This window comes from Rhamphochromis sp. 'chilingali', assembly GCF_963969265.1.
Source record: "Rhamphochromis sp. 'chilingali' genome assembly, chromosome: 3".
Taxonomy (NCBI): Eukaryota; Metazoa; Chordata; class Actinopteri; order Cichliformes; family Cichlidae; genus Rhamphochromis; species Rhamphochromis sp. 'chilingali'.
The window spans coordinates 6,185,798-6,213,586 of record NC_137931.1 but is presented as its reverse complement, the minus strand read 5'-3'; the positions used below and the strand labels follow the sequence as shown (position 1 = coordinate 6,213,586).

The following is a 27,789-nucleotide window of genomic DNA, read 5'->3' as shown; positions in this document are numbered from 1 at the left end:
TTCACCTATTCACACACAAAAACAGTAAAGTGGAAAAATGTTGACTGGTCCTGATGTTTGCAGTGATATTCAGATAGTAGGGTCAGATTTAGGTGTAAACGACATGAAAGTGTGGATCAACTACGAATATGGACTAAAACAGGGGTGTCAAACTCAAATACACAGTGGGCCAAAATTCAAAACTGGAACAAAGTCGCGGGCTAACGTTAATATTTATTGGAAAAAAAATCTTCCTCCAGATTTAAGAATGAATCTTTTCTTATGGAAACAAATAAGTTTTGCTGGAAAACTGAATATGGAACAAGCAAAGCTTAATACTAAACAATATATATATTAGCTGTATAATACCAGTAGGCCAGCTCTAATAGTAATTTGGTATGGCCCGCGGGCCAGAGTTTGACACCTATGGACTAAAATGTATCATACTGTTGTTGGTATAATGGTGTGAAACAATTTCAACACTTTGGGCTCCTTGATACCAACTGAGCTTCATTTGAATGCTGCAACCTACCAGGGTACTGTTGCTGACCACATCCATCCCTTCAGCACTACAGAATCAGAATCAGAATACTTTATTAATCCCGAAGGAAATTAGGGAGTGTACAGTGTACTCATTTTCTGATTGCTACTTCTAACAGGATGACAAATAATGTTTGGGGGTTTTTTTTTATCTTTTGTGTGAAACGTTGCTTAAAGAATTTAAAGCACACGACTTTAGAACGACTCTTTTATTTTGAAAAAGAAATATTTTTAAGTCACTTGAAGCTCTGGCTGAAACACAGTCACCTCCAGTTCCATGTATTTTTCTTGAACTCCTTTTTATAAATTAGAGTGGTTTATTATGCATGCAATACCGCATTAGCCGCTTAGATTTTCTTCTTCCACAGAAAAAAAAACAGAGAGAAACACAAAAATCCGCTAAAAGTCCAGATGAAGCTGCTTGGAAAAGGGTGTTTGGAGAAGCCACAGCATGAAGCGATGTACACAGTTTGCGGTTGCATAGTACAGTACATGAAGTTCCTCATTTTAAAACAGCATGCCGTCTTGTATTGCACATTACTGAAACTTTGTATACTGGACCTTGCTGTTGTCCCACACGGGTTGACTTCGTCTTATTTCAGCACATGTATACAGCAAATCGCATCTCAAAGACATTATGTACATTTATCTCTTATAAAAATAATTGACAGCAAATATTCATGTATTATTTTTCTACTGGAATAAATGTTTATTCTTTTACTTTCTCGCTCTTTTTTGTGTTTTATATTATACCAAAGAAAATCTTCTCTACACGTCCTGTGTTTTGTGGTCACCTGGAGATTTAGTCAGAGAAAAAAAAATCAATCAAAGATGAATTTTGCTTGCAGAGAAACTTTTGCTGACACATAAAGTCAGAAGGAACAAATAAAAGCAGGTCTGGAGGTCTGTGAGTGAAAGTGGCATTATTTCATTCTTACATTTCTCTTCATAAAGAGAGCAATGGTGGGACGCTGGTCAGGAAATCCCTTCTGATTGTCTCAAGCAGCCCAGCTCAGCATTGGTTGGTTTGATTTTGAATGGTAAATGTCTCGCTATTCAATCAACCAATGGATTTTATGCTATGGGGCACAATGAGACAGATAAGCTGCTTGTAAACAGTAGTTTTATGCACTCTTTTCCCATTTAGATAACATGGAAATAACCAGGAAACCAAGGCAAACAAACAATCTGTGCCTTTATCCCAGATTCACATTGTAGGAACAGCTGCTCAATAACCACTGTAGTTTTTGCTTACTCATTTGTGCTATTCAATTTGTTTCATAAATTATTTATTTCTGCACTTTTATCCAGATCTATGCAAAGTGATCCACTGCACCTTCTTTTACATTTAAATCAATATATAAGAGCTGCTTAAAATCAGGGAAAGTCAAATTATGTCACGTCAGCCTCCTTTTCTAAAAAAAAAAAACCAAATGATCTAATCAAGCCTCCCAACAGCTCAAAACTGTTTCAGGCTGTAGAACTGTTGGGGACTGTTAAATATCGGTCGTGGTTCATGTCTAGATTTTGAATATTCAAATAAAGAATAAAGATGCTACAGTTTGAAGAAGTTCCTCCTGACCGGCTGAAGTGCATATCATCAAGATTTAGTAAAGCTAATGTCCTATGTTGGACAACTCTGCACCTCACAAGCAACCAAAGATTTTCAGTGCTAATTTTCTTTTACAGCTTCAACACAGACTTTATTAGGCCTGCTCATGCTGCCACCTAGTGGCTGCAGCATGCTTATCCTTATTTGTGCTGTAGCTACATCACCATCTGATGTCATTTATAAGAACACCATACCAGAATCAAATTTGAAAAATCTTGTGAACAAATTGTACTTATTCGTAATTGAACATGGTTAACTAACAAAAATATAATAAAAATCAGCCTAAAAACAGCTCCCACTTCCTATTAAACGTTTATGAGAACACTCTGTATAGATCTCGGACAAAACAATAATAGTAATTTGCTATTTATAAGGCACCAATCTAATTTGGTGCTGCAGCAGTCAGTACTGTACATCGTTTTTGTCATAAGGGAACTAACATTTAGAATAGATGTATTTGTTTAACATGCCAAAGAAAACTCTTTTGACACATTCTAATTCTTACTGTACATATGGTAATTTTCCTAAAAATCACATTTCTCCAGGTGTGCCAAGCTCAGATTTTGCCATGATTGGGACCAAACTAAGCTTATTAAAAAAATAAATAGATTTTTAAAGCAAACTAGTTAAAAGTAACTGTACTGTGTTATTACAGTAGATTGTTATTACTCAGTTTTTCAGTGTTATTGATTGATTGATTGATTTTCTTGGGGGAATAAATACTTTATATTTAATGCTTTAATTCATTTCTCAGTAAACATGGTTTAAATTTAGTATTTAATTACATGGCACGTTTGGTCCTCCATACAGTGAAAGAAAACATTTGAATCCTTGTGATGTAGCCGTGTCACTCACTTCCTGTATGTATCATATCACATACAGGAAGTTGTGAGGTACACTGCAAAAACAGGCATTTAGGTTGTTCTTTGTGTTTTTGGTCCTGGAGAAATATGGAAGCCAAAAAACTGTCAAATTTACAATAGTTTTTATCGAAAGAAGCACAAATTTCCAAGATAATAAAGAATGTTCCAGCAGTTTTTCTAGTCAACATGACGACTTACTCATCTTATTATCTTCTGATAACACGCAACGTGATTCCTTACTTTATCCTCATGACTTTCTCTTATTTGCATAAACTATAATAGGACACTTGAATGTTACCTAATATACCTTTTAAAGTACTTTGTTTTAATAGAAAACCTTAAAGTTGGTCCAATGGTACCATTTATTATATCGAAATAGTAAGATGATTAAGTCAGAATCACAAGATAATACTATCTCTTAAAAGAATGGGATATGTACAGCAAATTCTGTTAACAAAACTTAAGATCATCATTAGCAAACACAGCAGCTCTCATGCTCCATACAAAGCACCATGTGGGCAAACTGCCCTTTTTTTGTGAGGGTTCAGCCTGTGTCAGTTGTTTCAGTGCACTTTCTAATATATAACATATTTCTGGTCTAACAGAAACTTATCAGTGAGATGGCTTCACTTTTATACCATGCAGGCCACTTTAACATTTTCTAAATTATCAAAATATTTGCTTGTGTCGTTTCAGTGTACTGAATGAGCGATTACCCTCAAGGATCCAGAGATATCATTCGTCTGCAGTTTGGGACATTTTCTTTTCTTTTTTTTCTATTTTTGGAGAAACGTGCCTCATACTTGTACAAACACCAACTTGATTACAGTGGGCTTTTTTTTTTTACCTTTGGAGGGAACATGCTCTGCAGTCAGGAAAACATGCCAGCTACACAGGGAACGAACATGGTGCAACCAATCCTGCCGTGTAACATTTATATCATTTCAACCCCTTAAAGCCAACAAAAGGAACTTTGACAGAGTTTAACCAGTGACTTGACTTAATGCTAACCGACATCCATATGTGTGTTTTACCTCTACGTAACTGTGATTTTACTGCTAACAAATGCAAAATAATTTGTAGCTTCAGCAGCAGATGGAACTTCACATCAAACAAGCAAACAAACAGAAGAAAAACAAGACGCTGGCAGGGGCAAAAATGTCAAGAAAGAACATCCCAGCCAGCTAAAGAGGCTCCTCCTGCATTGGTTTTAATGCCAGTCCATATTTCAACAGTATCAACTGCATCTCAAGTAGAATTTTGCTATTGTAATCCACTACAATATCACACAGTCTCGGCTATTGCCTTGTCTAACTCTCTAAGTGCTAGCTGTTTAGAACAGCAGCAGTATTGCCTTCCTCTACAGTGTAACAGAGGTCTGATCCCCAGCACCATCAGAGTCTGTTCTGCTTATGACGGTCAGGGTCTTCACCCAAATAAAATCCTGAAGCTATGCTACACAAAAGCTGGCCTTGCTCAAAGTGACTTTCAAATAGCAAAATAGTTTGGGAATGTGAAGCACCAGTTTTCAAAACTAGCAGCCAGATATCATCTGCATAACCAACCCACAAACCCACCACCGAGCGCCTATCCACAACGAGGTGAAAATTGGACCTCCATATCTACACCTCATCATGGGAGAATCCAGAGTAAAATATCAGTGAAGTGGATGCGGAGGTTGATCAACTACAAGCATGCAATAAGCTAAATGAAGAGAGGATTTATACATGGCCCAGGATAGGGGGCAGCAGCCTTTCAGCAGTTTGTGTGCAGAGGGCTTCCATCTGACCTGGTGTGACGCTTCAGGCACTCAGAAGCCCATACAGTACATCATCACCATCTGACTACTATCCATAATTAGACTGCTGACACCGGCAACAAGCACTGTGTTGCACATCTGCTGAGCATTATGTTAGTAAAATCCCAAAAAGGTCCCAGAAACTTAAAGAAATTTTACAAGTTTTGTTAATGTTGGCCTGAACCTCCTCACTACTCACACTGTTGACTGATGGGGGTTTGCCCTGACAGCTTGATTAAAACGAAAATACCTGAATGTGATTCTTTTTTACTTTGAAAGAGGAAAAATAGCCAAGTAGATCAAAAAGAAAGGAGGGGGAAAAAGGTACAATTTGGGACCATCTTGGCTCTATTGCAGCGTTTATTTTGGGTGGAATTTTGGGCCGCGTGGGCCACTGTGGCGAGAGGAGTGTTTTCAGAGCCGGTGCCGGGAGTCATGGCTATAGCTGCCCGGTGAACTGCGATTGCGATGTGGCTTGTATGCATCCTGATAGGGATCCTGGTAGTCCTGGTAGGCGTCCTGCTGCTCTCGGCTATGCTGGGAGCCAGAGGACATGCGGTTGCGTCCCTTATGTGCCCGCTCGTTGTGGTAGTTTTCATCTGATGTCATCAGGTTGCGACGTTCATTTGGGGTCGAGTGGTCTCCTGTGTGGTTACTCTGTCGCATTCTTTGGCTCTGCTAATCACACGAACATACCAAGGACATAGATAAGGCTCAGGAGGGAATGGAAGAGACCTAATAACACAGTATCCACACAAATGCACACACGTGTTTGCTTTCAATTTCTAATGGGGAGTTATCAGTGGGTGTAGATTTCACTGCCTGCAGCAAATAGGATTATGACTTGCTTAGCATGGACATCGTGAAAATCTGTTCAAAAAGAGGAGGAGCCAGAGATAGAATTTAGGTCGAATCAAACATGCACTGTCGGATTTGTGCAGTTAGGCAAACAGATGACAGTAATAACATGCAAACACATGGCAAAGCAAAAATGTTTGACCAAATGTATTAATGTAACGACACACTTGTGTAGGTTTAACTTTCTCTGATATGTGGGACTGTGCTGAGTTGCTGATGACGCAGGGAGAAGAAGAAAGATCACAGCGACAATGACAGTAAGTATAATGTAAAAATACTTTTGCAAGTTTTGATAAACATGCTTATCCTTGTCCCTTACTGTCCACACTGAGTCAACATACATGGATTAAATGTGTACATGACTTTTGCATTGACGCAGAGTCGTCTGTATTTTTTTTTGAGCGTGACAGAAATTTAGGCTCTGGCACCACTGAAAATATTTAACATTTCATGGTTCTTCACTGAAGACACACGAAGAACAGCTCACTCCATATCAGCAAGGTTATCAGAGGGAAGCATCAATGGTTTCTTTGTTGACACATTAAATCAGGGATCTTTCTTTAAGCTGATAATAAAACAGCTGGATTACGCAGGATGCTACAGTGCCAACACTCTGGTGTAGCTTTAATGGACAAACTGTTATTTCCCAGAGAACAAAATGCCACAACTCCAACTGTTGTGACTAGACAACAATTTATTTCAAAAAACAAATGCTACAAATTTGGAAGGTATAACTCTTTTGAAATAACATGAATGAAGAGGAGAATGAATAAAAATGATTTGCAATAGGCTGGGTTTACTCTTTTTACTTTTATTATCTGAACCACACCCATCAAGGTCAAAGAAAATCATTTTGGTACAGGTGGATGTGTACCTGCAGTCCAGAGATGCTGGTGGGGTAGGGTGTGAGTGTGGTGGGGCCCAGGTTGCGTCCCAGCAGGGGGTTCAGGGGCGTCGCCATCGAGGTGTGGGTCGCTTTCCAGTATGCCTCGAGATACTCGGCGAGATGCTCACAGGCGTCCTCCAGCTGGTTTTCATCCAGGATGATGTCAAACATTTCCTGTTAGCAGCAGAGGACACGTGAAATACATTATGTCCACTCTTACACTGTATGTGAGGCTCAGCTATGAATGTACATTAGCACAAGGACTAATGATAATAAACATCATATCAACGGCTTCAATAAATACAAGTGCTTCCAGTTTTTGCTCTCCAAGACATAAAAATCTCCCTGACTCTCGTTTGACCTTAAGATGCATTTGTTTGGGAGTGCAGAAACAAAGTTTATGGGCATCTTTTTAAATACAGAAACTGTAAAAGTATGAGAACAACGGGCCACACAAGCCAGCACAGGAGGAGAAAGTTGGCTTACCGGTGGACACTGGGCTAGTTTGTCTGCTGCCACGAGCTGGACGTTCAGGTGTTTGCTCTGGGACTTCCCTCTGGACTTGACTAGCCTCTGCAGAACCTGGATGAAAGAGCAGAAACGCACACAAAGAAACCAAAAGTATCTCAGTTTTGGGTGAACTGTCTGCTCATATCATCTGCACCTTCTTCTGAGAATTTGGGATTTTTAATAATGTTTACATCTACAAATAAATATTATATCCAATGGGGTTAAACTGCCTCAAAATATTTATTTATGATCACCATTAAGCCAGAACGTTTATGACCAAAATGTGATGAAAACAAGTAACAATTATTGGTTGAAATAAATAAACAGTCCAAACATGTTGGAGGACTCATGACCTCAGTAATGCAGTGATGCTATACGCCTAATATTGCTGCTTCTTCCTGGTTTGTCTGTACACTGGTCAGTTTTACTGGTCAACAGTAGAAAAGCATGCTAGGAAGATGTCTTGTAAAACACGTGCAAACAGTAAACAGCAGATTCTCAGTCTGATTAAACTTAATCCTAAAGACAGACAGTTGATCAAAGTGGTTACTGTTGTAGTCCCAGTGCTGAGGGATGAGGTGAAGAAGACATACTCTCCCATGCAAAAGTGCCAAAGTGCAGATTTATATCCCCCCAACACACACACGTGTGTTCATCAGAGGCTTTAAAAGTACAGGACTTCATGCTAGTTTTGAGGTAACACTGTGCTTGTGATGAGCTGTAACACCCGTGGATAAACAACATGAGTCTAACAGAGAGACCATTACCTTTGTTCTCGATGTTTGTCTCCAACTGAATGACTCTGTTGGACAGTCACTGTGAAGATCACATATGCTTAATTTCCTGTTTTATCCAGCTTTGACTTGATAACCTTGTAACCCATGGCCTGATTGATAATAAACCCATCAGAGAGAGTAAAAATGTTTCTTAGTGCGACAAAAATCTCCCTCTTTGAAGGTCTGCCTATGATCCGAGTACCTTTGGTGAGGAGACTTTAACATGGACGATGATGGGGGCCAGGGAGGTCTTGAGAAGCTGGGCAGGGTGGTTGATGGTGTCGGCATCCAGAACCACCAGCTGCAGGGAGCGGGCCAACTCGAAGATCCTTTCAATCTCACTTTGCACCTCAGCTAAGGGGACAAAGACAGACATTAGACATTTGCATGATTCTCACTACTTACAATTAAACTTCACAGTTTCAGACTATAGCTCAGTCAACATATACGTGAAGCTCACCTAAACTGGAGCGAGTGTTGGATCTTTCTATGATGGCCCTCTTACTGGGGTTGTTAAGAACAGACCTTTTGGCCAGCGATATATCTGCTGTGACTCGTGTGATAGTTATCCTGTAATAAAGAAGACATAATTTTTTTAACCAGGGCACTGACTCGATTTTGAAGACTGCACAGAGAAGAAAAAGGACCAATAAGAATTACTCTCCATATTTTTTTCTTCTTGCAAGTAACTTTATATTTTACTTACCATTTATTGGGAGTGAATAAAGACTATGTTAGAATTAAAATAGTTCTATAGTTCTTCCTAAGAAGTGTGCATTTAATTTGTCTTTACCTGCCATCAAATCTGTGCTTGAGGAAGTCAAATAGTGCTTTCTGCATCATGTCTGTTACCTGCGAAGCAAAAATGAAAAATTGGTCAGGGACTTAATCTCGGAATATGGCTTTGTGTGCTTTGTGATCCTCAGTATGAATAAGCCACCATCCATCAGGCAAATTCAGGACAACAAGACAGATGGCACTTTACTGCTGCTAAAAAAACATAATGATGTCGGATGCCCCATCTGAGCGAGCAATATGGAAATGACATCATCAGCTTAGATAGTTACCATGTGACCAAATGCAGCATAAATCAATGAAATGTACTGTTGTTTATGTATAAAGTTTTTTCTTTTCATTTACCTATGATATTTGTTGTTATAATTGGTATTTTAAAACAGGAAACATGGTAAAAGGCATGCACCCTGCACCACTGTAATAACTGAACATAATTTGTCTGTACAAATATACTTTAGAACATAAAAACCATTGTTGAATAACAACCTTTCCACAAGTCAGCATTCAGACACTCCTAGCTTTTAGGTTTTACTTTGAAAGGTTTTGATTGGCTCTCACAGCTCACAGTTGAGAACAGTCTAGACTTCCCAGCACTAAACGGACACAGCTAGCTACAAGCTGGTGATCATTGAGGAGTATTCGCAGTCCCATACCTGGCACTGCATGTACCTCAAAGCAGTTCTAGTATTCTGCTTTTCTACAAGCCACGATTATCAGCAGTATTGGAAGCAACAAGAAAAAATCTGCCAATTACTCAACATATTCTTATCTGAACTCTTCGTCTCCTTGCTAGTCTGGCTGCAATCTGGATGTTACGTGGGCGATGACACGTTCATAATTAACAGTGCCAACAGAAGGCTATTTTGGGGGACTCAGTGAAAAATGTACAGGAGTCATCTCATTTCTTGTCCTATTTGTAATTAAATTGAGATTATTCATGTTTGTTTGTTTTTAATGTGAGAACGTCCGATTGTTCATTCGGCTGTAGAGGCAGGCAGCTTACCTCGTAGCCCTTGAGTGAGGGTCCCACCAGAACTACAGGCCTCATGGAGGGAACCACATCATACGGGGGGATGTGCTCCGTCTGTTAACACAAAGAAGCAGCGGTACACTCAGGCTGACAAAAATAAAACCACAAGAGACAACAGACTGACGAAAAAGCAAAGCAGACAGCTGCGATAAACCTTTTTCATAGCAGACGCCGTGGCTCCGCCACAGCAGGAGAAGCACAGGTGTGATAATGATGGCTGCATTAAGGGCAGGACCTGCTTTTGCTGATGCTGGTTCACTATCATGAGTCACTGCAACACTAAATAAAGCTAAGCAGTCATTATTATACCTATGCTTTCATTACAGTGACGAGGCAAAACGTCTGCCTAGAAACGGGTTTCTGGACTGCAGAGTCAGCTCAACACACAACCACACGTAGTAAATGGGAAGCTGGTTTACTGCCATGTCAGGGCATGTAGCAAATGGTAAGTTAATTTGTCACAATTGAAGCAAAAAGAAAAAAAAATAAGAATATTAAGAATACTTTTAGATTGTCCCAACTTTACAAAAAAAATCTAACACATTATCTCAAATAAACGTTAATTTAACATGTTAGCTTACAAAATGTGGTTAATGCACCGGTGTTTATCATTTGCTACATAAACGACCACTGTACACAGATTTTGCCCAAACACTCACAATACTACAGTTGAACCCAATTTCACAATAAAGGTACCACCACGACACAGTACAACTCAAAACAGCAAACACTTGGTATCATTTAGTTATGTAAGCCAACACATTTCATGTGTAGATAGTTCACACAGTTAAAAGCCGCATTTTATTAAACAAAAACTGTGTATTACAAGGTAATAACAATATCAGATCGGGGTATATTTTGTGGTGAATAAAAACATTGAAGTTTAGGACAAAGTAAATATTAATAATACTTTTGGTGACATGGCATAGTCTTTTAACATCACTGCTTAACTTTCTCTGGAATCAAACCAAGGTCTTTCAACTGCACAACTTAAAATTATGTAAATGGCTGAGACTGATTCACATTAAGCATTCAGGGGTGGTTGAATTTCCAAATAGCATATGCACTTGCCTACAAAATTCAGATATTAATTCAATTTATAATGATCTATTGCACTGTCTCTCTCTAAGTATATCAGCTGACAGTAAACAATGTTCATAATGAGAAATGTTTCAGGTAAGTTTTTTTGGATCCCAACTTTTATATAATTTACAAGATTAGATTAGATTAGATTCAATTAGATTAGATTCAATTAGATTAGATTAGATTACTTGGTTTTGAACTCCTTGGCCTTTGGTTTGATTGGGTTTTTTGGCACTCCGTCAACATATTTCTGCAAAAATGGCCTGATGCATAAATTCTCATGCTTGTTATATATGTACTGATCTATGTCATATTCCCTTACAAACTGAAAAATGTGAATATAATAAACTTAGACATAAGATGTTACTGCCTTTTATTTGGGGGGGGGGGGGGGGGGGGGGGTTAGTATAGCCAGGTCAACCATTTTCCCCCATTTTCCTCTCCTTTATGCAACAGTAAGACTAGGTAACCACATGTGGCTTCATATTTAACCCCTGGAGGGTCCTAGAAAAATGCATACACTATCGGACCTAGAGCCACAAATCGACCACGCCCAAAAAAGTGCTATAAAAAATTTATATATTAATCCACACAGCAGAGACAGTTTTTTTTTATTGTAAAGTACCTATCATAATGTATTATGTTGCGCAGTGATGGCATTATGGCGTCACAGGAATCATTATAACTTGTTGTTGGATATTTCAGTAGATCTGAAGTATTGTACGCTGTTACTGTAACTTCCTCTAAATGCTACCCGTTCCTGTCACAACAACAAGAATTGAGTGAATAGTATATGAGTGTGTTTTACCGTCACCAACTTACCACTTTCTGTTTCTGCTTTCCTGTAGGAGGAAAGAGAAGACAGCGACAGTGATGTCAGTAGCTGCTGCCACAGGAGGAGTCACCAGAATATTTCAGAAACACTCCAACATGCTTCACATATGCAACTTTCCATTATAAGCCATAACAAATGAAACCTACCAAGGATAACTATAATATGAAAAATAGAAAAAAAAAGCAGTTCTATTGTCCTAAGGTTATATTCACAAAGTCACATGAGTGCAGTTCAGAGGGGGGGTCATAGTCTTGTCGTTGGGTTCACACTGTGGTAAGCCCCAGTCTCAGAGCGCCTGCAGTCCTCAACTGGAGGAAGAGGAGGATCATGGGAAAATGTACCAACAACTCTGAACTTATGCTCTACGCAGAGACATGGGAAGGTTTTAGAGTCTTATTTTCTCTATGTTGTTGTGGCCGAGAAGCTTGGCTCTAAGCTGGCAGCTGGCTATTAAAAGCCCTCTCCCCCTGTCCGATGTTCTCACCTGCTGAGGATATGAGTGGTCGGATAGAGGCAGAAACCTCATCCTCCACACTGGAAGAAGAGTTCCCTCCAGACTTACTGGAAAAGACAATGGGAAAAAGAAAGACAGAAAAAAACCCACAGTATTAATTCAGAAAAGGACTGAAACCTAAAAAAAAAAAAAAAAAATCTATAGTATGCTAAGACTGAAATAAAAACTAAAACTAATAATAATGAACATTTAATTAATTTAATATTGGTCAGCTAAACCACCTTAAACATCAGAACACCGTAACACAAGTCTCTGCAGTTTCCCATATTTTTTAATTTTTCTAATAGTTTCTACTGTAAGTATTTTCATTTTCTCTTTGTGTTCCTTCCTGTGTCTTCCTGATTGTCTGTTTGGCTTTACTCTTTGTGTTTAGCGTAGTTAATTCCAGTTTTATTTTGAAATTTATGTGACTGCGTTTATACTTCCTGCTTTTGTTCTTTTCCTGCCCTTATTACTCTCTGATTGAGTTCATCTCTTGTTGCCCTTCTCCCTGGTGTGCATTTAGTTCGCATATCTTTTTACCTACTTCTCCTGAGTCTCCTCTCGTGTCTGCTTGTTGCCCAAGTTGGAATTTCCCCCTTCTGTCATCACTTAAGTCCACTGCTGAATTTTTCCCCATAAAACTTCACATCTTCCTCAAATATTTACATCATCTTAAGTATGGCAAAACTAATCACAGCATTAACAATTATTAATTCAAGACTTTTTTCAAGTTACTTTCTTTCTTTTTTTAAATATACAGTGAATAATTTGAACAGAAACTGAGTGAAAGTTGCATCTTCTTTTAGAACTAAAATAATTTTCATGAAACTTGGGAATTCACCTTAGATGGCTTTTTGTTACAGATGTCCATTTTTAAAAGAGTATGAGGCCCATTGTTATTCAGCTATTATACACTCAGCAGACACTTTATTAGGTACACCTTTTCAAAGACTCTTTATTGTGTGTGATTTTAAATGTGACTGTTCATGTTCAAAGGGCCAGTAAGCATCTTCTTTCTTGGTGAAAATGCCAGAGGTCAGGGGAGAATGGCTAGACTGCTCAGAAATGATAAGGAACAACAGTAACTTAAACAACCACTCATTACAACCAAGGTCTGCAGAAGAGCATCTCTGAATGGACAACATGGCAAAATTTGAAGCAGGAGGACTATAGCACCCAAAGACCATACCAGACACTACTCCTGTCAGGTAAGAATAGGAAACTACGATTCATCAAAATTGGACAATAGAAGATTTGAAAAATGTTGCCTGCTCTGATGATTTCTGGTTTGGCATTTGGTTAGAACTTGGCGTTGTGGTTGTGTAATGGATTGGGGGATATTTTCCTGGCACAGTGTGTTTCCTTTTGTACCAAGTGATCATTATGTAAATGCCCCAGCCTGCCTAAGTATTGCTACTGACGAATTTGCGTGTCATCCTTGCGCAGGGGCCATGCTAATCTTCTCTGTATCGTATCCAATTTAGCGTACGCGCTTGCCGAAGCAAGCAATCTCTAACATAGTGGTCCTAATTTTCAGTTACACAGAGTAGTCCTGTTTAACGGGGGTTCGAATGTCTCTCCCTGTCTGTGAGGTTCGATGACAAAAAGCCACAGAAGCCACGCTGTTAAGTGAAGCTTCAGCATTCCAGTCGAGTAGGATTAGTATTAAACTCAGCAGCAAGGCTCGGGGAACTGCCTGTGAGTTATTGTACAAACTCTGGATGACAGAACATTCAAGACACATTATACACACACACAAGGAAACTCGAAGGCTGATAGGTGTGCTAATTACAGCTATTGAAACCGCTGGACTGGTACAGTCGACACGAGTGGAGAGGACGGAGTAAATGGGCATGAGTCATGAAAGAGTCAAAGGAAACTTTAAGGAGTAAATAAAAAAAATTAAAATAAAAAAAACACACAGTGAGACACCAACACAGTCAAACAGATGACAAGGCTTTTATGGAGAAGTTGCATGCTTTTATATAGGATGAATTTATTTTAACTTCTGTATTGGTTAAACAGCAGTCTCAGGGGCTGTGTCAAGAGTATTGCATCAAAATATTCAAAGGTGTGAAGCTGATAAAGGAATCAATTCAGGTTGTTAATATAAACTGGCATTTTGGATCGCAATCAATCGCCATTTCCATCGCTAAGACAAGTCAAAATTCCCACGGCACCCCTTCCCTTCCTACTCCCCCAACTAATTACAGGATTTTCTTGAGCAATTTGATTATCTCATTAGCTGAACAAAAGTTATGTTGATAAAATTGAAAACATGTCCACAGTAGTTCCATATAAAAGTTGAATTGCTTAAATGTCTTGTTGTGTCCCATTAACACAATCCTAAACACAAAGATAGCAAGTTCACTGTCAAGCAAAGAAAAACAACGAAACCTCACACAGGAAAGGTTAATTAAATTATTACCAAAATGTACTGTACTGTAAAACTCTCAGCTTAATTTGTCTTTTTTGTGTGTTTGTTTGGGCAATTCTACCTGTTTATAACCATGATTTGTCCAAAGGTGATCTAAAATTACTGACGACATCTATTTCCATGCTACCTCATTCTCATTCCTAGCAATATATGCATTTAAATAAAATGTCATCTAGCTAGATTCATGAGATTTTAAATACTTTGCTTTAAAAAAATGTGGCAAGTAGAACACGTAGAAGTAGTGCGCTCAGTGGAAGCTACAAAATCTACAAAATTCTGGTTTATCTGAATAATGTTTGCTTCTTACGATCAAAATGCCACAATTTTGGTGCAAAGTTGACTTTAAATGATCCTTGTCTTATTGTTACTCAACGCATTAGACGCCAGGTTTTTGTGCTTACGTTAACGTTTGTGTGATCAAGTAAGGTTTGATTTACGTGAGAAAAACAATGAGACGACGACTGTGGTTTTGTGCTACTTACCCTTGGACTCGTCCTCTCTTTTGCTCCTGCTGGAGTCGAATGTTTTCCAGCTTCAGAGGGCTGGGAATGAAGCCGATCTCGCAACCCTCTTTCACTAACCGACCGATCCACCAGTCATTGTTGAACTTCTGAAGATGCAAACATGAAAAGGGATCAGATCAAATTGAATTTTGTATCATCACATATATGCCGTAGTTATGATGTTTTAATACAAAGTACTCATTAACCTCTTTTATGTGCAGGAAGTCCTTGGCGTCAAAGGAGATGGCTGTGGCTGGCACTGGAACATCTTCATCCAGTGCGCCACAATAGCTGACGTTGGTCCTTACAGCAAATGCCACAGGTTTACTCTGAAGGACGGAAACACAAGCTCAGTGAGGATCAGAAAAGTATATTTAAAATGATTAAAAACTTCTTACTCTAACGGACTTGAAGACTTTTTATTGATCTGGGAAAAAATCCATAATAAAGATAAACTAGCATGAATATTGTCACAGCCTGTCTACCTTGGCTCTTTCCAGTTGAACGGCAGCCTGCTGTTCCCTCTCCTGTCGGCTCTGTCCCGGTCCTTGACTCTGGCTTGGGCTCTGGCTCTGGACCTGAGCCTGCACCTCCCGCTCCTCCTCGAGAGAGACATCTGAGTCTGATGGTCTGCTAGTGTATGAATCAGCTGATCCCTACGAAAAGAAATCACAGAGATGACTGAAACTATACAGACTGGATACATCTTTTGATAAGTGCACCAATCAGGCATAACATTATGGCCACTGATAGGTCACCTGTTAGTGGGATATATCAGGGAGCAAGTGAACATTTTGTTCTCAAAGTTGATGAGTTTGAGTCAGAAAAAAATATTCAAGCATGAGGATATGAGCAAATTTGACAAGGGACAAATTGTGATGGCTAAACAACTGAGTAGGAGCATCTTCAAAACTCCAGCTTTTGTGGGGTGTTCCCAGTCTGCAGTGGTCAGTATCTATCAAAAATGGACCAAGGAAGGAACAGTGGTGACCAAGAGTCACTGATGATTGGGTACAGAGGGCTGGCCCATGTGATCAGGCAGACAAGTTGCTGTAAATCAAACTGCGAAAAAATGTAATGCTGGTTCTGACAGAAAGGTGTCAGAATACACCCTGCATCACAGTTTGTTGCATATGGAGCTGCATAGCTGTAGACCAGTCAGGATGCCCATGCTGACTCCTGTCCACTGCTCAAAGTACCAACAATGGGCACGCCTGTATCAGACCTGGACCATGGAGCACTGGAAGAAGGTAGACTGGTCTAGTGAGTCACATTTTCTTTTACATCATGTGGAGGACCAAGTCGCTTACCTGGGGAATATCTGGCACCAGGATGCACTATGGGAAGAAGGAACCAACTTACAGAACTTAAAGGATCTGTTGCTAACATCTTGGTGTCAGATACCACAGCACACCTGTTTTGTTGGCAAAAAGGAGACTAACACAATATTAGGCAGGCGGTCATAAAGTTATGCCTGATGGGTGTATGTTGGGAGTATGTTGTCTTTAAGCATGGCAAAATTATTCTAGAGCAAGAGTTGCTGCCCAACAAGAACAGGAAATAGCTTTAAATAGTGCTTTAAATTTGTTATCAAGTTATGGCTAATCCAAACTAATATTAGCACTCTGTTCCTGATAGGGTTATTAAAGAAAATGAAAACTACACTCAAGGCCTCTAACATAAAAAAAACATCTCTGCACAGCGAAACACTGTCCCAATATCAAGGACTTTAAAGAAAAAGTTAGAACAGTGTGGACAGATGCACCCAAATGACCTGAATTTTCTCTCTGAAAAGACAAAAAAAAAAGCACAAAGGCTCTGAGGTTCATTCAGTCACATGGTGATAGAGGACACGTTTCAAAACAAGGATGTGCTTTAGCTTTATCTGAAAGCATCTGAGCTGCTAAGCACCATAAAGATAAATTGTTTATGGGATCACTTGCTGAAGTTTTGGAATTCAATGCGCATCAGCTTACAATCACAGTGCCAAATACTGAGTGGTGGCTTGGCACACTGAATGCAGAACAGGTAAAATCAACGATATATATATATTTATATAAAAAAAAAAAAAAAAAAAAGAGTAGGCTGCCAGGAGCATCTCAGACAAAGTGGATTTCTATTCTTGTGCTGTCAGCAGTTTGCATGTCTTCATACATTTAATTGATGAAGATGATTCTCTGTTCTCAGAGAGTGAGAGATGTCTTCTAGTTGTATTTTACTCATCTGAAACAATCATCCCATACAATCATGAAACTGTATTAGTCAAACTACAGTCTACATAGCTACAGAAAATACTTCAAACATAACCACAGACATTTATGCACATGGCAACATTTTGGTTTTTCTGGTAGAACACCTTTCCCTACAGAAAAAATAAAGCTACTATGGACTATTAAAACCAAAGAATATCAAAATAAGACAATGAAATATAAACTAATGAGTAACAATGAAAAAACACTAAACAGAGTGACCACTGGGGGAAAATTTTTGCATTAGTTTCCTTTTGCTTTTAAATTAGTGTGCAGGCCTTGCTGTAAGGTTTTCAATGAAAACGTCATGTGACCACAAAAAAAAGCTTGCTAAAACTGTTTTTAAAAAATTGTTAATTATTTTTAACAAACATGACTGTCTATTCTGCTCGCTTACTTGGTGCAGTTAAAACAGTAATACCTTGTTTGCTTTTATAAGACAAACATATGCAAGTATCTGCCCATGACTTGTTTTACAGACCAAACACACTGTGCAAACTGAAGACCTCTAATCAGCAGGGTTGGGTCAAAACTACCAAGTAACCACAGCACTAAAAGTGGGAATCCCCAAGCACCCCACGATACAATGTTACTCCAATACCAGCTCCAAATTATTTCCTTAAAGTTAAACTATGTTAATACTTGTTTTGTCTAATAAGATAAAGTTATCTCACTTCAGATTTTCTTTTGTTGTTTTGGGTCAAAAAAAATGCCAAATGCCAAACATAACAACACTGTGACGAAAACCTCGGTTAATAAGACAGACGGTCTGCAATTGATTGGGGTCAAGCTGGCGATTACATGTAATCTGTTTCTGATAATGCAGCAATTCACTGTCATAAACCTTTTTTTTTATTACATATTTGTTGCTATCTACATATACAGAAATTGACATTTAAGATATACAACCAGGATACAACCAGCTGGTAACCAGCAGTAAAGTCCTCTTCTACCCTCCTTCTACTATATGTAAAACAAAATTCAATACAATCAGACAGCCATCTGTTATTATTTTAGATGTAAAGCAGTTGCTGTCATGTTTTTACTCGTGTGACTGAGCCGTTGGCTTGCTCCAAATTAGAAGGTAGCTTTGTTCAGCTAAATGTGTCCACTGTTGGATGGGGTTTTTTTTCAGTTGAACCAATCTAATTTCAGTTTGCTTGGCTAATGTTATCTCAGGACAATGGTGGATAAGAGATCTCTGGTTAATGGTATTGTCAGTGCATTTTAATGTATTTATTAAAATATCAATATGTGGTGTCTGTGCAACTACTGCAATACTATACTGTCCTGACTTTTTTCCCCCCTATACACCAACAGAGCAGATCTGAGTTAGAGAAGAAGAATCGGAGCGAGGCCACGCGACGTGACCCCTGAGATGTGTTGAAGAACAAATGCAAGGTAATGGTGGCAGTGCCAAGCTGAAAGCAGGTGTTGTAACAAAACTCGATGCAGACTCTATGCTCTCGGCAGCATTTGTAGTGCAAAATGCAAAGCTGGTCAGGGCAATACATCTAACCTGTCGGAAACACCTGGTTAAACACAAAATAATGATATCTCTAAAAGCTGATAAGTGGAGAATATTTGATAGGTTAAAAGCCAAATTTGCCAAAGGACCTGCAGCTAATGTTAGCATGTCAATCGCCAGCGCATAAGAAGTCGTCATCTTCTTCAAGTACTTAATTAGGTAGTTTGCTGACAGAGAAAAGGAGCTTTTGTCACTTTGTTGGATGATATTTGAACATTTTTATACCGGTTATGCTGAAATTTCTTATTAGCATGCTATTCGTGTACATTTAATTTACAAATTTTGGCACCTGCTTGCGTATCCCTTACATCTGATACAGGATATCGATGGTCCATTTTTTTGCAACCTGTCAGGATTTTTTCTTTCACTTACAGCCTCAAAAAAAACGCCAGGCTTGCAGCAGTTCATCCAGCCACCCAGTAGGAATTCCTTCAGTGCAACATTTTTTGCTCAAACACGACTGGATCAAGTGCTTCCTTCTGCTGTTTTAATCTAAACAATCAGCCACTAACGATGATTCAATTAAGGAAGACCATTACTCCCAAGAAGATCAATCAATTTAGTCATCACAGCTAAGCACTTTCTGTTTTGTTTTGTTGCTGTTTTTTTTACAAGCCAGCAGTGGCAAGGCCTGACTTCAGCACGCTGCTCATTTGAAATGTAAGCATCCCATCCCAGACTAACTGGGTGTTTTTGTAGGACTTCCAAGAACAAAAAGATTACAGAGGAACAAACACATCACTATGTTCCTGCTGGCTGTTTTTCAGCTGTATCAAACACATAGTCCATCTGTACAGTTTATTCACCCTCAGCCTGTGAGAGCTGTTACATGGTGTTATCTGTGGCTCTAAAGGGAGTTTTGTCAGGTCTGGGGGAAAATAACCCTGCTGATGTCATAATGATATAATTTGGGTTATCTCAGTTTTAACTTGGAGGCGAAGTGCTAATTTAGAACAGGAGGCCTGAGCTTCAGTTTCAGGGTATCAAGTCAGAAAGAAAGGAGCAAATAATGACAGAGTTGCATTATAAGGATGCAGTTCATTGGGCGCAATGTCTAAATGTTAGATTACAAGTCAGAACACATAAGTCTCTGCAGTTTTTAATCTTGACCATGTGTCTCATAATATGGTTTTCACAAGTCCACCAATTTTATATAAAACGTCTTTTTCCCCCCGATGTGATTTTTGCATCACTGCTCAACTCAATCTCATGTATCTGTGCGGAAGATTTGAGGGTGCACTGTAGCACTTGAGCTATTATCCAATGGAGTAGCTTCAGCATGTGACTCATCAGCATCAGAATCCACTTCATGACATCACGATGCATGTTTCGCCAAGCCTCGTCAGAGCCCTTACAGCACACAGTGGCACGATCAGATTAAAAAAACAAAACAAAAAAAACACTCAGCTCGACAATTTCTGAGAAAGTCAAATGTGGGAATGAGGATCTATCAGAGTGGAGAAACGAGTGATTAGCATCTTTGAATCTTTGAATCTGGGCTTGGTTCACCTCATGAGTGTGATGAGCACTAAATGGCTCCTTCTGGATCCGATGGTTTCCTGACGTCCAATCTTACAGCTTTATAGGCAGATTGCCATCACATGCACAACTACACATGCAGATAAAGCAAAACACGCACAACAGTGTGAATGTCACACATCAGAAGCCATCTGCCAAACACCCACCCACCCAACCCCCTCCTAGTCAAGCATAACCCACGATCACGCTACACTGTACCGTTGGCTTACCCATCGAAGGCCTCATATGTGTGTATATATATGTGTGTGTGTGCAGTGAGCTACTTCCATCAAAAAACACACAGCTGAGAGCACAAAAGCAGACTCACACACACACCCATCCAAACACTCACCGCCTCCGAGTCTTCAAATCCATGCAGGTACAAATTGTCATACATGGAGGTTTGATATTCCAGTGAGCGCCTCTAGAAGAACGAGGGGGTAAAAAACAAAAAGAGTGTAGGCGGACGAGGAAGGAGGGGGCCCCAGATTTAAAAAAAAAGGATGGATGTGGGGGGTGACAACAATCCCTTCTCTCCACAGCAGAGAAGAATGATTAAAAAAAAAAAAATCTCCCCTCCCGTTGGATCACGCCTGGTCCTCCGGAGGCCCGTCGCTTGATGGATGCAGCTTCTCCCCGATCCCAGAGTGCTGCTGGCTGGCTCACGTTATAGGATGGAGAGGCTCTCCCTGGAGGTAGCCCAATCCTGGCATTTCATTTCATCAGGCTTCCTCGCACACACACACACATATACAACAGCGAGAGCAGCAGAGGCAGCAGCAGAGCAGTGGATCCTTCCTCAATATCCAAGCCTGATGACAGAGCCAATGTGCAAGAAGCTGATTGGCTGACTGGCTGTCCACTCATCTTGGATGAGCGCTCTCCTTGATTTTTTTTTTTTTTTTTTTTGTTAGTGCGGGGAGGTAGCAGGGATCGGGGGAGGGGGATGGGGGATCAGCACCCTCCATTTCCTTGCTACCTCTCTTTCTCACTCTGCTTATTTATTCTCCAGAGAAAGACAAAACAGCTAAATAGCTAAAATAACAGGAGAATTATTAGAAACATGGATTTAAATTCATGGAAGTTCATTTTTCTTTTGAGAATTAATGTGGTTGTGACACATCTACACCACTAATAGCACTAAAATAAAATAAAAGTCAGGTACTGAATGGTTTGGATTGAACCTGAGCCAATCTTTTGTTAAGAAATACTTAAAATAATTACTAAAGACATAGAAAGTACAATTTTTTAGGGTATCACAGTCCAAACACGCCTTATCTCCTTATCTCTTTAAATGTTAATGTAACTTTTATATTTATAAATCATTTCCTGGCATTAAGGCCTTAATGTGGTTTCAAAGTCCTCTCCACACAGTCAGCAGTTAATGCTTAAATAATATGTTATTACTAAAAAGAAACCATTTTCATGGCATCTGAATACAAACGCTTTTCATTTGAAATGGTGCAAAAACACAGGTGTTAATGATGAGACCTGCAGAGAATCGGTTCTATTTATGTACGCAGGCGTAGTTAATGTGATCAGTAAAACCTGTGCTAAGCCAAAAATAGGTGCTGCTGAAAAGGTCTGCTCCAACTAAACTGAAACAACTAATACTTAAAAATGAATATTTTGTGGGTGAATATTTGCTGATAATCTCTTTTATCAATGATACCGGATTATTTAGCTACTGGGAAAAAAAAAAAATGGGTGGACACTAGGGCTGCTACGATTAGTTGACTAGTCACGATTATGTCAACTATCAAAATCGTCGACGACTAATTTAATAGTCGACGCGTCGTTTGAAGCTTTGTAAGATCCCAAAAACGTGGCAATAAGTAGTAGGATTTAAGAGTGTAATAACGGACTGAAACAGAAGATGGCAGCACTGCATGTACAAGGATGTCAGCTGCCGTTAAACCCCGAAGAAGAAGAAGCAGTGTCCAGTATTGTAGCTGTGTCCAAATTCAGGAACGGCATCCTCCTTTGCCCGCATTTGTAGGCCGATTACGTTACAGCGACACAACGAAGACTCCGACAAATGCGCCCTTCATTTCCCCAGATGTGAAGGATGGGTCGGGTGTATACTTCGTGGCCCAACCTATCCCAGAATTCATAGCGCAGCCCTGCTCCGTTTCCAACAATGGCAGCAGCAATATTACTCTTATTATTCTTTCTGGGTCACAAAATAAACGTTAAACATATTTTCAGGCGAGAATGTAGCTGTGTAAACCTCAAATATCTGCTCAGTTTATCAAGACACCACATATTTTCAAACGCGCTCCGACATTTTCGGAGACGTCTGTTACCCACTAGCTCGATAGCTAGCCGGGGTTCAAGGCTCACTACAGCCCGTGAGAACACCGGACTCCCGGCAAATTGTTTTCAAACCCACCGCCGTCTTTCGCTACTCAGGTTAAACATATATAAGTCACTTAGATAACTTAAAAATGTTATTGTTTGGCTTTTTTCAGTATTTTATTTGTTCCTGAGTAAATCGGTTTGGCTGAGATTAAAGTTATAGTTTTTACACAGCTGAATAAACGTCAAGCAAACAACTGATCATCAGAAGTGTGAGATGCTGGAGAATATACTCCGGTGTCCTGTTATATTTTAGATAGCACGGAGTTTATTAAACTTCACCGAAACAATCTGCGAATTTCATTAAAATTTAATAAACTATCATCTTGTCTTTATTTTTAGTTAGCACATACCTGAAACACTTAAAGCTGTAAGCTAATGATAGTTATATAAGAGCAGATGCATGCTGGTGCAATAAGCTGTACGTTTTACGTTCAATGGATGATGATCTGATTAGTCGTTTGTGGCAGCCCTAGTGGACACATGCTTTAGAAAACTCTTGGAAATTCTTTAAGTTAACCAATCAATTAAGAAAATACTTGAGCCAGACCAATATAATTGGCAGATATTAGCTATTTGACAATTGATGGTATCATCATTTTTAAATAAAAATGAAACCACAAATGACAATATTAAAAACGGAAAGAAAGAATGGAGAAACACCCTTCAACCATGTTATGAGTGCTGATATTGCATAGGTTGTCTACCAGAGGGCACTCTGCAGCTTCCCATTTGGTACCACATGTTTGTATGTTCTGAGCAGTTGGGTAGAGCGTAAATGAGTCAAGAAATCACTACACAAAAATTAGGGAAATCTTGTCTAAAGGTAAAAAGAATATCAGCTTATTCGTTGGATGGTCAAATCCAAATGTGATGAGAAGGTGCTGTTTACCTTTTTTTTTTAAAATAAAATCACATGAACAGTTCCAAATTCAAAGAAATTCAGTTTTAAGTCACAAAACAGAGAAATAAGCAAATTCAATTGGCTAACCATTTCAGTTTCACATTTGGTCTAAACAAATTGAAAAATATACTATAACTTGTCAGCACAATAATCTAATAATAATCAGTTTCACACTTTTTTTTGGCTCATGCCATACAATGGTTTGCTTCTGCGCCTACCTAAAGGCTCAAATTAAATTAATGTTTAGCTCGCTTGAGCCAAGACGACAAAAGATGGCCTTTGGTCAACAAGAAAAGTACATTTAGCTCTTAGCATTTAGCCCCTAGATTTAGCTCTTTGAACACAGACTAACAAATATAAATTGTTTATAATTTTCAGCAATGGCTAAAATGTTAATGATAACTAAACGAAATAGCTGTGTACTTTAGTACTGATCATTTTTACCATAATCAAGCACATTTAACATACCCTGTACCCAGATGCTGCTCTCAACTTAACATAAAATTCATTTTTCCAATATTAATATACCAGTGAACCAACAAAATGTGCACTGGGGTTTAAATGCACTACATTACTGGCAACTAGAAGCTTGATGAGTGTATTTTAAGCAGACCGCCTTACTCACAACCATATGACTCATATACATTAAATAAACTTTCTTCAACATAAAAAAATAGTACAGAATAACTATTACTAACACTAGAAACGGCACATTTATAAAAAAAAATTACACCACTGAGTATAGCATGCTGGGTAACACCATGAATAAGAGTCTGCTGAGAGCTGTGACAGGCTCTGTGCCACATTCAACAACAGTAAAGACAGATGGAGGATGAAGAAAAGAGAGCAGAGATGCTCCAAAAATAACTTTTGATAAAAACAGACGAGCTGTGTCTGCTTTATGCACTTTTTTCCATTTTAAATATTGAAGCTGGTTTGTTCGGTGAAGAAGAGGCAACATCTTACTCAAGACTAACACGTATTTTTCCTCAATGCAGAATAATTTCTGCCCCAAATTTTGGAAATATAAGTCTAAATGTAAGTCCACTTTTAAAAGCCAACTTAGCTATGGGAACATTAATTAAACATTAACACTAATGAGCCATATGCTGAGTAAAAACAGTGGGAGCAAAAACTACCATTACATTTAACCTAAAAGCAGAACAGCCAGCCTGCTGAGGCCCGACTCCACAGCCCTGTGCCAACAACACAATATTTTCTAATAGAGACTAAGAATGCTACACTATTTGGTTATTTTGGTTGTTATATTTGATCTATTTTTTCTTTTTTTATGTATAAATGACAGAGGAATGGGCCATTGTAATCCTATATAAATCCCTGCTTGTGCAAAAAATAGATTAATAATAACAACAACTACAATAATAATAATAATTTCGCTCTGTTGCCTATAACGCCAATAATTTTAAAGATATCATTAGACAAAATTTTCAACACACCAACCAACACTACACAATAATAAAACAGTAAAATCTACTGCCCCTTATGTTTCCAGTAAAGCACCAGAACTGATTGATTGTTTTAAGGAATAACTAAATGACACCATATTCAGATATGCTGTAAATGTTCATATTTTGCATTTTATGCAGTATTAGACACTGCCTGATGCAGGGTTTATGCCACAGCTGCTCTAAATTAACACTTTTGGTAATTGGCAGCATCATTTTTATGCTTCTGTAATGGTTGATCCAAGCTCTTGAATAGAAATTAGAAATTAGATGCTAAAATCTGATTATTATTGTTATTTATAAATTTTCAAATGTACTGCTTAACAAAAAAACAGAAAAAAATTGTAAAGCACATTGATATTTTTTGATTAAGATGTAAAATTATAGTTATTTATTTGCAATTCATTTTAGTGCTTGATTGTTATGCTTTGTTAATTTCTGTATTCTCAGAGTAGTCCAGAGTGCCAGCTCGGATTTGGGTATGAAAATGTGAATTCAATTTGGTATTTGCCTAATAAATAATGATATAATTGTTAGTTTGAACACATTTTTGACTCTTAAAATACTGGTGTTGTCTTGTTTTTATATCAGATGACCTAATAATATTGTTAAGTACTTTATATTGAAAGAAAAGATGTTGTATAACTGCATCTAAATACAGTATGTAATTGGTGCACTGCCACCTTCTACTACCTGCACTTTACCACCCCCTGCAGTCAAAAGCAGTGTATGTCGTAAATGTGTGATCATCAATCAGAAACTCAGCAGAGTAAAAATCATGAATAGCTGTTTTTTTTTTGTTTTGTTTTTTGAGGTATGAAGATCCTGTTCAGTAAAAAACACCATGTATGATGTAGCCCATTTACAACACAGGGTAAGCAAATATCTTAACAAGGATTTAATTTAGGGAAAAATTTGATACATGGAGCAATTAATGCTATGCTAAACTATATGTGTTTTTTTTTTTGTTGTTGTTGTTTCTATCCAATTTCCATTATTTGGTATAAATGCACAGAAATATCCACGTCAAACCACAATTTTACAACCATTCAGAGCATCTGTTCCCTGCAGTACCTGTCTGAGGATGAAGCTGGTGGAGGTGGTGCTGCCGTCAGACCTCTTGAGGCGACTCCTCCTGGAATAAGTCCCTCGGTTCACCTGATGGAAAAAAATGAACTCTTAACCAGCAGCTACAGTGTCAACTCTTACGTTTTCTTGTGCACATCCATTATATTTGGATCGCTTGCTGAAATGCCACATGAGACTAATACATGATGCAAAGTGACATTCGGGCACATGTGCTTCACACAGCAGCTGATGCTCTTTCCAAGATTAGATAAGGTCAACCTTACAAGCCATCTGACATGCAACACAAGCTAACTTCTATTATACGTTTCTGCATTATACGCTGCACTTGCCAACTTACTTTTCTCCTTACCTCACTCGTGACTTTCTTTCTTTCTCTCCTCCAAAAAATCCAAATATACCAACAGAGTTCATCTCCAGGGAGGTAAATTAATTATCTGCCAGTGATTTGCCCCATTTCTGTTCAAATCTCCAGAGTTAATGACAATGTCACCATTAAAAAGTCAGAGCCTACTTCCCTGAATTTATAAAACAGGGCCATTAATCTGGGTCACCATCCCTCTTCTGCCTCTCACTTTCAAGCTAAGAGCCCAAAGCCAAGAACTGACCCGCTATTATTACACACAGTAAAGATCGATCAAACTGGAGAAAAATAAATTATCAGCTATCTAGCAGGGGGCTGATATCGGGGGACTGATGCACTTCCTTCCCTTTATATCTACCACAGCTATTAAAATAGATGCACTGTTAGAAAGCTTAGGCCAGTCTTATGTTCTTTATAGATGCAAGGCAAGTAAGGCATTTCTGTGAGCTGAAACTGCAAAAAGCTGTATGAAAAGCATGACTTTTAAACATCAAGTGGAATGCACCTTAAACTGAAGCCACTGAAATGCTGACACACTGGTATGACTATGTCTTTTCTATCTGTTCTGTAATGCTTTGATTCATAAATAAACAAGGAAGAAAGTCATTAAGTAGAAAAGCATGGGCAAGGAAGAAAGCATGTGTAAAGGCTCAAAATAATTACGTTGAGGTGAATCAGTAAGTCAATAAAACCATTATGAAAGCGAGATTTCCAAATAATGTAGTTTATTAAGTAGAACTAAAGTCCACTCAAAAAATAAAACTTTTATTAAGTAAAACATCACTGATCTGTTATTCCCCAACACACAGTTCACTTATTGTTCTTAATATCTAAACTATACTGTCACCTAGAGAGTATAAAGGTGGAAAGATGTGCATTGCAAAACACAAAGTTAAAATAAAAATAAAGAGTTGACCATCTATGCTTTGTTTTGTGTCAACAGTCTCATAGATATTTAAATACTAAAACAGTACAGTTAGGTATTTTAAAGCCTATATTCATAATGTATTACAGCGGGGGGTTGTTTTTCTTTTTAAAACAAAGCTACCTTTTGCTGTCACCATAACGCTTGTAGTGGACTGAGCTATAGAATTATTCTGGTTACATTTTTATTTTAATTAAATTTAAAAGACTTTTTCTTCACTTTTAAATTAAAATGTAGCCTCCGCAACTGTAACTAGCAGCCTTGAAGACACCTGACCTACCTGAAAGATGGGCGCTTGGATGCCCTCGCCAATCTTGTTTCGTATGTAGATGTGCCGGGACATTTCGGCCAGGACATCGGTCCAGAGGGCTGGCTGCTCCGGTCCAGCCC

General features: G+C 38.6%; 1 protein-coding gene across 2 annotated transcripts; it reads right to left on the bottom strand.

The window, feature by feature from the left end:
• Positions 1–787: 787 nt before the first annotated feature.
• Positions 788–27,742, bottom strand: LOC308394379 (voltage-dependent L-type calcium channel subunit beta-4-like; the record flags this gene model as incomplete). Of its 2 annotated transcripts, XM_080878685.1 has the most annotated exons (14): positions 788–5,470; positions 6,525–6,710; positions 7,023–7,118; positions 8,025–8,176; positions 8,283–8,392; positions 8,616–8,674; positions 9,621–9,701; positions 11,553–11,572; positions 12,050–12,126; positions 14,981–15,108; positions 15,208–15,330; positions 15,487–15,657; positions 26,099–26,182; positions 27,680–27,742. In XM_080878685.1, the coding sequence occupies 14 exons, from the start codon at positions 27,740–27,742 to the stop codon at positions 5,207–5,209; spliced, it is 1,614 nt and encodes a 537-aa protein (XP_080734811.1). In that variant the 3' UTR covers positions 788–5,206. The 2 variants fall into 2 exon arrangements, with proteins under 2 accessions (XP_080734811.1, XP_080734810.1); XM_080878684.1 differs by lacking the exons at positions 26,099–26,182; positions 27,680–27,742 and adding an exon at positions 20,649–21,068.
• Positions 27,743–27,789: the final 47 nt, after the last annotated feature.